This window comes from Magallana gigas, chromosome 4 (genome assembly GCF_963853765.1).
Source record: "Magallana gigas chromosome 4, xbMagGiga1.1, whole genome shotgun sequence".
Lineage (NCBI taxonomy): Eukaryota > Metazoa > Mollusca > Bivalvia > Ostreida > Ostreidae > Magallana > Magallana gigas.
Window position 1 is genome coordinate 25,033,001 of NC_088856.1, and position 16,412 is coordinate 25,049,412.

General features: G+C 36.2%; 1 protein-coding gene and 2 long non-coding RNA genes across 3 annotated transcripts; all 3 read right to left on the minus strand.

The window, feature by feature from the left end:
* Positions 1-3,617: 3,617 nt before the first annotated feature.
* On the minus strand, positions 3,618-4,431 carry LOC117685077 (uncharacterized). The gene is made up of 2 exons (XR_010713018.1): positions 4,293-4,431; positions 3,618-3,861 (listed from the first exon to the last, which is right to left on the minus strand). It is a non-coding gene; the product is annotated as an uncharacterized lncRNA (long non-coding RNA).
* A 208-nt stretch (positions 4,432-4,639) lies between these two features.
* LOC136275032 (uncharacterized) lies at positions 4,640-8,974 on the minus strand. Its single transcript, XM_066083286.1, has 4 exons — positions 8,729-8,974; positions 8,056-8,254; positions 7,394-7,902; positions 4,640-7,090 (listed from the first exon to the last, which is right to left on the minus strand). The coding sequence occupies exons 1-4, from the start codon at positions 8,972-8,974 to the stop codon at positions 4,640-4,642; spliced, it is 3,405 nt and encodes a 1,134-aa protein (XP_065939358.1).
* Positions 8,975-14,371: 5,397 nt separating this feature from the next.
* On the minus strand, positions 14,372-15,044 carry LOC136275151 (uncharacterized). Its single transcript, XR_010713679.1, has 2 exons — positions 14,695-15,044; positions 14,372-14,470 (listed from the first exon to the last, which is right to left on the minus strand). It is a non-coding gene; the product is annotated as an uncharacterized lncRNA (long non-coding RNA).
* Positions 15,045-16,412: the final 1,368 nt, after the last annotated feature.

Below are 16,412 nucleotides of genomic sequence, written 5' to 3' on the forward strand. Positions count from 1 at the left end.
ATTTTAAGCAGCAATGACCACCCCACCCCACCCAAACACCTGAAATATGCCTCTGCTTCGCCCAATAACTCAAATTTACAACATTTTATGTAAAGAAGGCGGTGTGTGTCTGACATTGAGTCAATTGGCATTATATATATTTTCATATATACCAAAGAAAACCCCACTCACTGTACAAAGAGTTGGCAATTATATGTGTAGATCTAGAGGGAGGGGATCGGGCACCCCCCCCCCCCCCAACAAAAAATAAATTATATTTCAGCCCCCTCCTTTTGGGTGAATTTTTCTAGATCTTGAAGACATCTCTCTCTCTCTCTCTCTCTCTCTCTCTATCTCTCTCTCTCTCTATATATATATATATATATATATATATATATATATATATATATATATATATATATATCATACAAACACATTAGTCATGGACACATATGTGTGAAATGCCCACTTAGTATACGGGACGATGCCCGGATTCAGAAAATTTCCCGTGAGGGAGGAGGCTCTGAAAAATAATTTTGTTTGGCAGGGGGTGGGCAACTCTCTCCTCTAAATCCATGCATAGACATGCTAGTAGGTTTTTTCCTAAGTAACTATACACTATGCTGGCATTAAGGTTCCCACTTTTATTGACTTGCAAAATTGTGATAGATTTAAGAAAACTGAATCTAAATTCTGGCAGCAAAATGTCAGATATTGTATAACTATTAATGACTAGTACATGTATGCATTTATGTGTAATACTATATAACAATTTATTGTTTGAAGAAAAAAAGACAATCCAGGAAAGGTGTGGCTGGTTGTACATACCAATACATATTTTAAAGAAAAAAATTAGTGTGCAAATATTTATTGTTTGATTTTAATCAATGTTGCACTATTTGTTAAAATCAATATCGATGTTATAAATCTACGCCTCTTCTACAACCACTACCACCTCGCTTGGGAATCCAAAGCATTTGCGTGTATTTCAGTCAACACTGGCGCGCTGTCCTCTCTATACTGTAAACGTACTACCTTTGGCTGTGTATTCTTTTTTAGCGCTTTTGGCGGAATGCAGCAACCCCTAAATCAAGTACATTGCCAAATGTCATGCATATATATTAAGAATAGTCACATTCAGGAATATGCTAATTCAAATCCACGCCAACTTGTTCAAAAACTAATTTCCGCAAAATATCGTACATGCCAAATATAATACGTTTACAGTATTCCTAGTCTACATGTGTTCTAAATTGTATATACATGTATCAGGCACTTATGATCTGTTTCGAAACTGAGTGCCAGAATTGTCCGATATCTTGATCGATGAGCAAATACCTTTTTTTATAAATTATAAAAGTCTTCAAAGTTATAACTCACTACAGAAATTCAATAATTCTTTAAAGCTGAAAAGGTCAATTTAAACTCTTTATTGGTCATTAAGGGTCCTCAAAGGAGTAAAAGGAATATTGTATAATAAACATTCATAATGTACAATTAACTCATCCAAAAGATTATATGATTGAAAGGTTACATATATAAACATTAGCATTCATGCACATTTATATGCTTAATACATGTATGTATATTTACATATACATGTTTTTAACGCCCATGATACATACAAATTAAATGATTTATCACATGATGAAAAATTTACATTGAATCAGAAATATAAACTGATCTTGAGGCAATGTCCATTAAATGCGTTTTATTTGAAAGAGAAGCTTAGGTCTCGGCAACTACCAGGTTTATTTCACACTCGTACAAATTCCGTTTTTCAAGCCTTATTCTTTATATAGCCAATTACTACATAGTAATTTTCAACTGGGAAAGACATATATCAGTTACAGATTTATGATATCTAAAACAAAAGAAAGTTTCTCCCCATTCAGCAATATGAAAGCACAATAAAAGCGTTTTATGTTCTGTCAAGAGATCAGCAAGCTTGATGGAAGTACATGTATTTGCATTTAGATAATAATATCATTCTCTCTCCAACCAATCTGGGTCTTTGTTCTATTCCTGGTTTCCATGTAACTAATCGGATAGAAATCATAGACTCCTGGCCCTATAAACCCCCGGGGTCCCATCCTCACCAAATATGGGATACAGGGTGTTATAGCCAGCCCCTTGAAAGAAATCCTATTATAACTGTATTATACTAAATGTTGCATTCTCGCCAGGCTAGCTAAGCCTGATAATGGCCGTGTTTACAAACCAAATTCCTTTTGAGGGTCGTCTGAGCTGTCCCCGGGCTCCATCCCCATTAAATATGAAGGCCCAAATATGGGATACAGAGTGTTAGCCAGCCCTTTGAAAGATATCCAGTTTTAATTGTATTATACGAAATTTCCTCTTTTCGCTAGGCTAGCTAAGCCTGTTAATGGCCGTGTAAACTCAATTCCTTTTGAGGGTGGTCTGGGCTATCCCGAGGCCCCATCTCTACCAAATATGAAGGCCCAAATATGGGATACAGGGTGTTAGCCAGCCCCTTAAAAGATATCTAATTATAACTGTATTATACGAAGTTTTCTATTTTCGCCAGGCTAGCTTAACCTGTTATCGGCCGTGTAAACCCGATTCCGTTTGAAGGTCGAGCTTCCTTGGGGCCCCATCCCCACCAAATATGAAGGCCAAAATATGGAATACAGAGTGTTAGTCAGCCCTTTGAAAGATATCCTATTATAATTGTATTGTACAAAATTTCCTCTTTTCGCCAGGCTAGCTTAGCCTGTTAATGGCTGTGTAAACCCAATTCGTTTTGAAGGTAGTCTGAGCTAAACCTGGGTCCCATTCCCACCAAATATGAAGGCCCAAATATGGGATACAGGGTGTTAGAATGATTCAACAGAGTATTATAATTGTCTTACCTTTTTGCCAGGCTAGCTAATCGTGCCAATGTTCAGGTCAGATCAGGAAGTAAAAATGTTTACTATATAACTGTCTCTTTCAATTAAAAATGAAGTTTATATGGTTTTGTTTTTAATTTACGTTTATTAGCATGGTATTTGCTATTCGAATAGTGAATAACAAAAAGCGAATAGAACAAACTTCTGAATGCCCCATATCGGCCCTACCTGAATCCTTGACCTAGTGGCCATGTATTTTACAATTTTGGTAGAGAACTTCATAGACATGCATTTAGTTGGGTTTTTTTAAATATATAAGGGGGTAAATAATAGGATTTAATATATGTTTAGGACAACTGCATATTAGCTCTGCCCTTGGCTTTAAACCTTAAACCCAAGGGCTATGAAATTTGGTAGGTTGCTTTATGGAATTCTTTACCATACATTTAGTTTTTCTCAAATATATATTGGAGTAGAGAAGATCTTTCTACAGTTTACACTATACGGTCATATTTGCCCTTTTCACTATATGGCCATAATGCCCCATCCTAGGGCCTCAAACTTTGACTTAAATGTAACAGCCATGAATTCCACACTGTTGGTACAGTCAGTTCAAGCATATCTTTTACAACATACACCATAGCATAGCATAGCATTGAAATCTCATAGCATAGCATTGAAATCTCATGGCATAACATTGGAATCTCATACCATAGCATTGTCACAGATTTTCGAGCGGAATTAACTAAAATTTATATTTACTGTAAGACAAAGACTAAGACAATATTTTTACATTGTTTTTACATATTTAATATAGTTTGAATCAATACATATAGAAAGTAATTGTCCTAGTATGGGAACTGGTAAGGTCCTCCACTGTTGTCTATTGCCACTTGGTCTTGACAAGAATGGACTGGTGAGGTCCTCCAAGGGACAATGTTCTCTACTGGCCACTTAGTCTACACAAGACGTCACCAATATTCGGCCACCATCGATGAAAGTGGTTTACACAATAGATGGAACAAGGGACCTGCGCCAACATAGTACACAAACACATTAAGTACATGACAAAAGCAACTGTGGCTTTTACACCAATACGCACCATACTTTACTTACAGGCTATACGGTCATGACACACTTAGCATAGACGCTTATTACACACAAAATGCTGATATACAGTCTTAAAGAAGACTTACTATAAAGCATGTTAGCTTTTACACTCACAAAATACTAACTCAATTACTTAAATGCAGTGTTGCATAATACTACTCACTACTACAAAAGGAATATGACCATAAGAGTCTGCCATACTTATAATAGATTCAAACACGTGTATCTAAACATAGACATTAAAATTCAAACGTAACAAATAAGCATAAAAACGATTGGAATACCATGACTGGGTGTTTTAGAACAGTAATGAACGAAATGACGATAAAATTGACAATTAATAAACCTCACCTCAGAAAAAGCCAGTACCAGGTTCACTTCAGAGTTAGCACACAGCTATTTATATTAACAAAAATGCATAGTGACTGGATGGTATGCACGAGAGAAGTATAAGTGCGTCCTTCCCTCTGGCTTGCCGCGTCCAAACTGATACTGCACGGACTGTCGGGTTTAAGGCCCGGTGAACTGAGGTTCAATATGGGTATTTACAAATACGTAAGACTAAAATACTAAGGGGCTCACCACGGGATATGTGGTAAAGTTAAAATACGAAACTAAATGTATACAATGATGAATTTTAATGTGACATTTACCTCCCTTTTTAGAGAAGTACGAAGTACTGAAAAACCCATTAAAATTTAAAATACTGAAAGTAAACATATTGACATCAAACGACTTAGGTAGTCTGCACCCACATTGTCTTTACCTTTAATTGCATGTATAGTAAACCTGTAAGGTTGCAAACTAAGCGCCCAGCTCATAAGTCTAGGGTTTGTGACCTTAGCCTTATTTAAGTACACAAGTGGGCTATGATCTGTCTCTAAAATGAACTCATGTCCATACACATTCTTCTGGAATTTCTGAATTGCCCATACAACTGTCAAGCACTCTTTCTCAACAGTTGCATACTTGCACTCACTCTCTCTTAGCTTTCTACTAGCATAAGCAATTTGGAGTTTCTGACCAAGTTCTTCTTGTAAAAGAACTGCACCTAGACCTCTGTCTGAAGCGTCAGTCTGTAGAATGAAAGTCTCCTTGATATTGGGAAGTTTCAATATGGGACACTTAGTAAGTGAAGCTTTTAACGTCTGAAATGCTAAATTGTGAGCATCTTCCCATTTTAACTTAGTGGGTAAACCTTTTTTTGTCAAGTCAGTCAATGGTGACGCGATTTGAGCAAACTTGGGCACAAATTTCCGGTAAAACCCAACTAAACCAAGGAAAGACCTTAACTGTTTTTTCGTAACAGGAATAGGGGCATTACATATAGCTTCAACCTTGTCAAAGTCTGGCTTCAACTTCTCATTACCCACTACATGTCCGAGACAGTCAATATTTGAATAGGCCAATGAACATTTACCTGGTTTTGCTGTCAGACCTGCTGTCCGCAATCGCTGAAAAAGCTCATCTAATACAACAAAATGATGATCTAGAGACTTTGTGTACACCAAAATGTCATCTATGAAATTGTCTACATTCTCCATTCCATGCAAGACTTTGCGCATTAATCTTGAAAATGTGGCCGGAGCCGTAACTAACCCAAAGGGCATGACCCTGAACTGAAACAAACCCTTACCTGTTCTAAAGGCTGTTTTTGGTTTTGAATCATCTGTTAACTTAACCTGCCAGTACCCTTTTGATAGATCAATTTTTGAAAAGAATGTATGTCCGGCAAGTTTGGAAAACATTTCATCAGCATCTGGCATTGGCTCTGAATCAAATATGGTCTGATTATTTAACAGGCGAAAATCTATACAGAACCTGTTTGTTCCATCTTTCTTGGGCACGATAACAACTGGTGAACAATACAAGTCAGAAGATTCAATAATGTTCATCTTCAACATGTCACTCACCTCTTTGTTTACTGTTTCCTCCATTGAATATGGTATCTGACGATTTTTGACATGAATCGGTTTGGCACTTGTCGTTCTAATTTCATGTTCAAGTACACTTGTGATACCAGAACGGTCTTGAAAAACATCATCAAACTTTAAAAGCAACTTCATCAATCTGTTCTTGCTCTCTAATGCTAATGATGGGTTAATGTTTACGGTGCTTACACTAACCTGTGATTGAGGATACTCATCTAACTGTCCATCTTGGTCCTCATCATCCATGCAATCAACTACTGCTGCGTTCACTAAACCAAGAACACCTGTATCTTCCGTCACTGAAGCAACATCTGAAATTGGTCTCTCAATGTACTTTTTCAAAAGATTTATATGAAAGGTCTTTGTCTTACCTTGCATATCTAACTGATAATCAACTCTGTTGACTTTCTTTGTGACCACAAAAGGTCCTTTCCACTGAAGCAATAATTTGTTATTGTCAGTCGGTAAAAGAACAGGAGCTTTATCTCCTACCTTTAGACTTCTAGTTCTAGTTTTCCTGTCATAGTGTTTCTTGTATCTGGTAGACGACGTTTCAAGACTCTCATTCGCAAGTTCAGCCATAGACTGTAGTCTGTCCTTGAGATCTAACACATATTGGTAGGTTGTCTTGACGTTTGGATCTGGTATGTCGTTTGTCCACAACTCCTTCAATATGGAAATAGGTCCACGAACTGATCTACCATATACCAACTCAAAGGGTGAGAATCCAAGACTCTCCTGTGGCACTTCTCGGTAGGCAAACAGCACCGAACTCAGGTACTTGTCCCAATCTTTTGGTTTCTCGGAACAGAGTCGCTTCAACATCTGCTTTAAGTTCCCGTTGAATCGTTCCACCAACCCATTACAGCTAGGATGAAACGGGGTTGTTGTCCGCTGACTAAGAGAAATAAGGCGACTTACCTCTGACATTAATGCGGAAGTAAACTGAGCTCCCATATCTGTCAACATTTCACGAGGTATACCAATTCTCGAGAACATTTCAAATAGAGCAATTCTCTCTGTTTCGATGCTGGGAAGTGCGATGGTTTCAGGATAGCGAGTAGCATAATCCACTAAAGTGAGAATGTAGCGATTACCTTTGTCTGTGATTGGAGAAAGAGGGCCCACCAGGTCAACAGCAACTCTCTGGAACGGTTCGTATTTGAGTGGCATTCGTTCAAGAGGTACTTTCTTAATCTTACCTTTGTGAACTGTGCGCTGACAAATGTCACAAGACTGGCAAAATCTTCGCACATCACTCTGGATGCCTGGCCACCAGAATTCTGACGTTACTCTCGCTAAAGTACGCTGTGTTCCTAAATGACCTGCTAGTAGTGAATCATGTGCAAGTTTCATTACCTGGTTTCGGAATTTATCGGGAACAACTAATTGAGAATAAGTCTTTTCCCTATCTCCCACATGAGTACTGTACTGTCTAAACATAAGGTCGTTTTTCTTAAACCAACTCACTTAACCATTTTTCCTAACCTGAGAGAGATTGTTCTCTACATTTTCACGTACCTTTTTCAAAGAATGATCATGCTCCTGTGCATCCCTAATTGTCATCGGATTGATATCTTCAGTAATCATGTCTGGAACCCTAAGTTGAGGATATGGTTTACTCTTGTCACGTTTCTGTTGCCTAGTCTCAACAGCATTTACCTGCCAATCTGGATCTGGTTGATCTGCTGGTTTGGCATCTGGAACGTTACCAACTATCAAGTCGTACACAGGATTCTCCATACACCATACCTCATACTGACCTTTCAGAAATGGCGTATCGATGGACACTTCGGCAATCGGGACAGATTCCTTAGAACCATCTGCTAAAATACAAGTCTGTTTCTTACCAGCTATAAGGTTTTCCTCCTGTATATTGCTCATTTTAACAACAATACCACTACACCCAGTATCTCTTAGTACCGTCACAGGGACATTGTTAACATACCCTGCAGATAAAGGCATGTTAAAAGACGAGTTCTTCTGACAAGATGATGACATTGTCATTGGAGAAGAAGATACTCTGGAATCTACAATAGAATCAGTAGGCATTGTGCTTACAAAACAAACCTTTTGTTCTGAAGATCCAAAGTCTTGCACTGCATTATAAACGTTTTTGAACGATGTTCTAGACTTACATTCTGATGCAATGTGTCCGTACCTATGACATGTGTAACACTTACGCTCTGTCCTTAGAATGAACCTTTTCTTATCATTAGGTACATGCTTGTTCTCACCTACATCTTTTTTCTTCACCTGATCAACTTTTCTTGCTAAAGGCATCTTACCCTTACCCGTAGCTTGGAGTTCATTCAGGTCACGAGCATCTTTATACTGATCAGCCAAGTTTGCCATTCTTGTCAAATTCTCAGGTAATCTTTCCTATAAAAACAGTTTCAAATCTTGACTACACACATGTAAAAATTGATCGCGTAACATAAGATCATACAAGTCTTCAAATGATTTGGAAACCTTTGCCATTTCAATCCACCTATCAAAATAACTACTCAACCGAACAGCGAACTGGGAAAATGTTTCACTAGGATCTGGCCTACATGATCGAAATTTCTTTTTAAAACCGTCATCTGTCAATTCAAAGCGTCTGAGTAATGCTGTCTTCAGGGTATTGTAGTCAAAGGCATCAGTTTTGGGCATCAACGCATAAACATCTAAAGCTTTCCCCTTTAATAAAGCACATAGATTTATAGCCCAATCCGATCTATCCCAACGCTGAGCTTCAGCGTACCTTTCAAATCTTAAAAGATAACTATCCATCTCATCGTGAGAATCGTCAAAGAAAGGGAGTTTAGGAATCTTAGCGGACACATGACTATCGTAAGATTTTGACTAACTTGCAATATAAGAGTGTTGCTCTAATTTCATTTTCTCAATGTCAATCTTCACTTTCTCTCTTTCTAACTCAAAATTATATTTCTCTCTCTCAGCGTCCGCTTGAGCATGCATCTTAATCTTTTCCAACTCTCTCTGAGCTTGTCTCTCATCTCTTCTAATAGCTTGCTGTCCTTTAATAAAATCTGCCAGAGCAGTGTCCTTAAGACCTAAACCCTCACCAAATGCTTTTAACTCATTCAAATCATCCATGTTTGACATGAAACTATCGGTACAAGAATAAATTAACTTGAACCTCACTTCACGTGTGAATAACTTAAAACCACCAGTAGCTATGATACACAATACATCGCGAAAACAAATACATCCAGTATCACGAAACACAAAATAGCTTACTACTCTGTAGTTACCATAAGGTTCCGACTTACTGAGACAGGTCCAACTCTGGTTAGCATTTTTCCAAGGTCCCAAACAACCAGTACACGGCTGATTTTCTACAACACAGAACACACACAAAAGGACAATGGTACACACAAACTGAAACAACATAAAGAACAATAAACATGAATAACATGGAACAAAAAAACAAAACAGTAAACAAATTGAACACTGCGTAGTTTTTTTGGTTTTTTTTTAGAAAAACTTTACAATTTTTTTTTTTAATACAAAGATTTTGGGGAATCTATCCCACTTCTGAAACCAATTTGTCACAGATTTTCGAGCGAAATTAACTAAAATTTATATTTACTGTAAGACAAAGACTAAGACAATATTTTTACATTGTTTTTACATATTTGATATAGTTTGAATCAATACATATAGAAAGTAATTGTCCTAGTATGGGAACTGGTAAGGTCCTCCACTGTTGTCTATTGCCACTTGGTCGTGACAAGAATGGACTGGTGAGGTCCTCCAAGGGACAATGTTCTCTACTGGCCACTTAGTCTACACAAGACGTCACCAATATTCGGCCACCATCGATGAAAGTGGTTTACACAATAGATGGAATAAGGGACCTGCGCCAACATAGTACACAAACACATTAAGTACATGACAAAAGCAACTGTGGCTTTTACACCAATACGCACCATACTTTACTTACAGGCTATACGGTCATGACACACTTAGCATAGACGCTTATTACACACAAAATGCTGATATACAGTCTTAAAGAAGACTTACTATAAAGCATGTTAGCTTTTACACTCACAAAATACTAACTCAATTACTTAAATGCAGTGTTGCATAATACTACTCACTACTACAAAAGGAATATGACCATAAGAGTCCGCCATACTTATAATAGATTCAAACACGTGTATCTAAACATAGACATTAAAATTCAAACGTAACAAATAAGCATAAAACGATTGGTATACCATGACTGGGTGTTTTAGAACAGTAATGAACGAAATGACGATAAAATTGACAATTAATAAACCTCACCTCAGAAAAAGCCAGTACCAGGTTCAATTCAGAGTTAGCACACAGCTATTTATATTAACAAAAATGCATAATGACTGGATGGTATGCACGAGAGAAGTATAAGTGCGTCCTTCCCTCTGGACTGCCGCGTCCAAACTGATACTGCACGGACTGGCGGGTTTAAGGCCCGGTGAACTGAGGTTCAATATGGGTATTTACAAATACGTAAGACTAAAATACTAAGGGGCTCACCACGGGATATGTGGTAAAGTTAAAATACGAAACTAAATATATACAATGATGAATTTTAATGTGAGAAGCATATAATCTTATAGAATTTCATTCGTCATAGCATACCATAGCATACCATAGCATAACATACAACATGATTTTAACTCGGTTTTAAATGTTTTTATTTGGAGGAATAAATGCTCACATTGCAGATAAATGGTTAACTTTCACTTTTTATCATTTTACTTCCATATGTGTGGAACTCTTCTGTGTATGGAGGCGTTTTTATTCAAATCACATAGCATACCATACCATACCATAGCATACCATAGATTAAGCCCTTCATTTCAATTTCTTATAGCATAGCATACAAATCTCATAGCATTAATTTAAAATCCCATAGCATATCATTAAAATTGCATACCTAAGCATAGCATTACATTGTAAAAGATATGCATGAAATGACTGTATAGGGCATCTTAATTGCATCTGCATTGCCAATTGGTTGTTTTTTCACTTGTGTGGGAGTAGAGAGCTTATTGGATTTTTTAGGCATATTTGAGTCCGTCATTGAGGCTACGGGGTTGGTATATTCATGAATTCCACAATTTAGATTCATCGTACATGTATTACAGAAATGCTTCAATCCAAAACTGGTACTTGTAACAACTGGCATTGTAGGTTTCAATTTTTAACGGACGATTCACGACGCGTAGACGCACAACGACGGACGAAGACCGATGGTAATAGGTTACCTGAGTGAGTCAGGTGACTTAAAATAACAATTTAATGCTCATGTTATAATTAGTAAAAATAACTAGTCGGTGATCCACCCCAGTACATGTATAAATCCGAACAATTCAGCCCAATCCACAATATGAAGAAGTTGTTTTAATTTGCAGAGTATATTCAGAAGAACCAACTTTCTACATATTTTCGCCACTTCAAATTTGAGTACACTGTTAAATTTTATCCTCTCAACGCGTGTGTTGCCCAGTCTCAAGTCAATCAAAATTCAGAATGCACACGAATCTTCCTTGTCAAATAGCACATTTGGAAAGTTCTAAACTAGAAAAGCTACTCTGAGAATTTTACAGGCTTTTCCCAGAAATGGCGACCACGGAACAAAACTTATGCAACGGTTAGATTTATCTATACCTGTATTAGTCAAACTGTGGATGTCATTTTTATTCTCAAGTTTTTGGTACTGACTGCTTTGGTTCATACATTCATTTAATCTTTATATTATTTAAGAGAACTCACTCCATTGTTACCAATATTTTAAAATCTCTTAACTTAAACCTCAACTTCAAAGAAAATTTTGGAAAATGAGTGCATAAATATAAGGTTAATATTCAACAATTGAGAAAATTTGATCACAGCATGGCCTCCACGATTTATTTGTAAAAAATGTCCTTATGAAATTATAATTACATAATGAATCTGATCTTAGATATAGCACAGCACATTCTTTCAAACAAATAAACCCTAGGATCCTACTTTTTGTTACCCTCAAATAAATCAATGGCAATGACGTAGGGTTAATTTGATTGACATCCATTTGTGAAGTCGAGAACTTGAAAGTTATTTTTTTCAAAAATTAAAAAAAGAAATAGATGATCAATGCACAAACGACAAACGATTTTTAATCAGAAATATGTGGGGGTTTTTTTTTTGCTTATAAATCATGCAATCTGTGCATTTCTTAATGAGTGTCAATCATATAAATCATTTAAATGTCTTAACGAATAATGCGATGCAATATTTTATCTTTAAACTTGATTTTTTAGAATGAAATTTATGATTTCATAAACTTATACTATATATAGAAGAGCACATAAATTTCAATGGAGTTCTTATGATTTTATATTTTTTGTAAAAAAATAAAAATAAATGGTGTCGTTTACCACAGTGACTGTAATTTACAATCGGACGTTTCGCAGTGAACAACCATGAATACCGAACTTAAATGAAAACTATTTCTTTGAATTCCTTATCTTATACAAAAGAGTTGTCTTCTTCAGTTATACGTTAGCATTTTTGAAGAAGGCAAATTGATAAAAGGCATTTTAAGTGGTGAAAAACGCTAAGCCATGATCGGAAAAAAAATCAACATGATTTTTTGTTTGCCTTTTCTTGATCAAATATTATTCCTTTAGTATAAAAGTTCAAATCTAGATTGGTTTTATCTCTCCTGAGTCTACAAATCTACAAAGAAAAAGAGGTAAACAAAATATTTCTTAATGCATTCAACTTATAAATAAAAAAAATGTTTTGTCGAGTTTTGGAATAATAATTTTTCGGCACTGTTCATGTTGTTTTGGATCAACATGCATTATTTTGCTACGACGTCCATTTACGGAAAGCTTTTAATGCTTTCATTTAACGGTACAAACCGAGAAAAAACAATTACTATTTTTTCCAAACTTTAAGACAACCTTTTGTATCATTTTTAAGTGAAAAATGCATTATTTGTTGCTTTTTATTCTCTAAATAAAAGCACTGAAAGAATATTATTTAAAAAGTAAAATTAATTATAGAAACTTTGCAAAAGATTGTATTCAGGTAAAGAAAATTCGTGTCGAAAATAAGTTAATGCAGGTTAATATATTTAAATCACAATCACAATGGTCTGAGAGATAGTTTTCAATTTTGGACACTACATGTACGAACATAATACCTCATTGCAATTTGTTTCGATTACAATTTATCCATTCACTCCACACAATCTTTTGTATTAAATTTGAAATTGTCCGCCCTGGACATCAAAATGGTCATCATGAATTATAATCAAATGTAAACAAATAAGAAAATATAAGGAAAAAAACTCGGCATTTAAATTCTTTTTTAGCATGTTTGTTGTTTTTATTATTAAGACAGAGCGACATAATAAAACTATAAATGCATTTAGAATGATAAATATTTAGATATGCAACTGAAAAAGTTAACGACATTAATTTGAATCTGTCATTTAATAATGATTGGGCATTATTAATAGCTAAGGCTGGTAACCACATTAAAAAAACACACTTTAATTGTTCATAAATCGTAATATATAAAAGATTATTCCGGCTTGATATACATGCAGATAGAACCTGGGTTTACTGTGGGTTTACTTCGGGTCTACGGTAGCGGACCCAGAGTAAACCCAAAGTAAACCCAGAGTGGACACAGCGAGTAGACCCGGCCAGAGGTTTACCTCTGAAAGCAGACGCTAACCGTGTATTCAGAATAAACAAGGGGTAGGAATTACAGGCAGTAGGATAGAAAGGTTAAAATACTAGTCTGTTTCACACTTCAGTGAATACAGTTGACCTCAAAAGCAATTTCAAAATACCAAGAGTAAACCCCGAGTAAACCCGAACTAAGCCCTGAGTGGACCCAAATTTTCAAAAAGTAAACACAGAATAAACCCAACGTAAACGCAAAAAGTAAACCCAGGGTTTAGTTGGGGTTTACTCTGGTGTTAGGTTGGGTCTGATCGGTACAGTATATCAATAGTTTGTGGGAGCATTGACAATTTCGGAGGCAGTAAAGATTGTGTGATCAAGATCAAGGGAGATATAAACCCCTCGGAAATACCTGGTTGTACCCGTACAGCCCGAATTTGGGATCAAGAAATAATAGCCCTATAGGTCTCCTGCACTTCTCTGTAATTTATTTGATGTACACTATATAAAGAAAAGGGAGATAACGGCCCACCATTCACCACAATATCGCTGTGAAGAGTTTAAATAAATGACAAAGTTCTAGTGAGCTAAATGGACACATTTAGACATTTAGATAGAAGCCCTAAGACCCTTTGTCACAATTGCATTCAAATTGTATAGGTTCTTATTAAAACATTTAACCAATCTGGTAAAAGGATGGTCCTTGTGAGTCAAACAACACAAAATTTACAAAACAAAAACAATTTATTTACAAATATACAATAATTAGGAGGTTGTTGACATCAGTTCTATCGGATGGAATAGATGGCATACGACAAGACATCTCACATAAGTTTTTGGTTTGGATATTAATTGTCCCACCATAAGTCCTTCCACGGATATAGCATGGTCCACCACGTGCACGTGCCCACTCCGTGGTCACCTATTTAAATATCGAACAACGTGGCATAATAAGTTTTCTTATTCACCTATTTGAAATTAGATACATATACTGACTCATTAAACACACCGCTGCAGTATATTACAATTCTGGGCTACCGTAACATAACAGCTATTTAAATTACAATTTCACATACCTGTAGTCTAACTCTACTCACAATGCAGAATTAATATCAACCATAAAAATAGAAATAATGTAACACTTACTGGGTTGTATCTCTCTCACACAAATAAGCCCACACAGGGATGCCGTTCCCAAGATCACACAGCATGGGAAACGCCCAAGATATCTCACCAAGAGTACAGACACGTCCACACAGCGTGTCGCCCAGAATACATCTAACCTCACTCTTCAAACCACTAAGCAAGTTTATTTAAAAATAAATAATACCTGTTAAACAGGTTTTCTCCAGTAGTATTACTACACCCAGTGACCACTCATGCAAGCAAAAATATATAAATAACTCAAAAGTATGGAAATACATTTCAAACAAAATTTAGATACTAGAACTCAACCAAAAGTATGGGAGTATGGTTGGAACATAATTGTGACACCCTTGTTATACATGAAAATATTAAGAAACTTCCCCTACATAACGCATGTGTTTCTAAGTTCTTGTGATCAATATCAAGGGGGATATAAACCTTCAAAATGAGCCCTTAACTCCTTATCAACGCTTTTATAAATCATTACTTATTATATTCAATCAGTGTTAATTACCTATTTAAGATGTATATATTCTAAATGTAATAAGGACAAAAACCAGTTTATTATATGTACTTAATGTTCGCAGTTTTCTTCTCTCTGAGTATTAATTATAGTTGATTAGTTAGTCAATTTTATCACGACAACCCACAATTATTGAGTATTGACATACACCAAATGTAAAAAAAAAATAAAAAACATTTTAAAAAATAACATTCTAGGGTTTGCGTTTTTCATTTAATGTTACAGTGGAATTTTTAATTTCTTATTGGTGTAAAATATTTATTTTTTATTTTATGTTCAGGAGCTGGAGAATTTCTTTTCTCAGCACTTTTGATGGACTCCAAACAGCACTCCTGCAGCTTCCCAGGTCGCTGATCATGAAGATTCATCAGATGACGCGAACGGCGATGGACCAGCTGATGAGACTATTGGTTTAGATCGACGGGTTATGCAGTTTCTTGATGATGCTGTCTTGTCGGATCCAAATTCAGATGATGGAGATGGGGAGGATGACGAAAATGAATACCAGAGAAGCTCAGCGTCCATTGAGAATGTACCTCTACCCCATGATGATCCTGATCTGTTCAAAAACAGAGAGGTAAAGATTCGTGACTGCGTCTGTAAGAACAAGTGCGTTTCTATCTTCAGCGATAATACTTTGTATTCGCACATCCTAAACATGAGAGAAATGTCAAAGGAAGAAAAAGACATGTACATCATGGGATCGCTTGTGGACAGCTGCAAAGAAACGACAAAACGGGAAAATAAAAGAATACGTTCCAGGCAGACTTTCATGTTTTCCGGGGAAAAGGTTTGCAGAAATACGTTCCTGCTTGTCTATGATATAGAGAAGCATTGTCTTCATAATATCATCACCTATAAGAATACACATAGAGTAAAACCACGCAAGCATGGGAACCTAGGAAAGAGATCTAGTCATTCGCTATAATATGATGACATTAAGTTAGTTGTACAGTTCATCTCTAGTTATGCAGATGACTTTGGGTTACCACAACCAGCAGCCCCAAGAGGAAAAGATGACACCCCACCCATAAACATTCAATCCGATACAACGAAGAAGGACGTCCACGAGAAATATGTTGAAAGCTGACCGAACGACTGACATGTGCGGTATTCCACATTTTGCAACATCTGGAACCAGTGTCTTCCACATATAAGAATAGCCAAACCAAGTGACGATGTATTGCCACTTGTG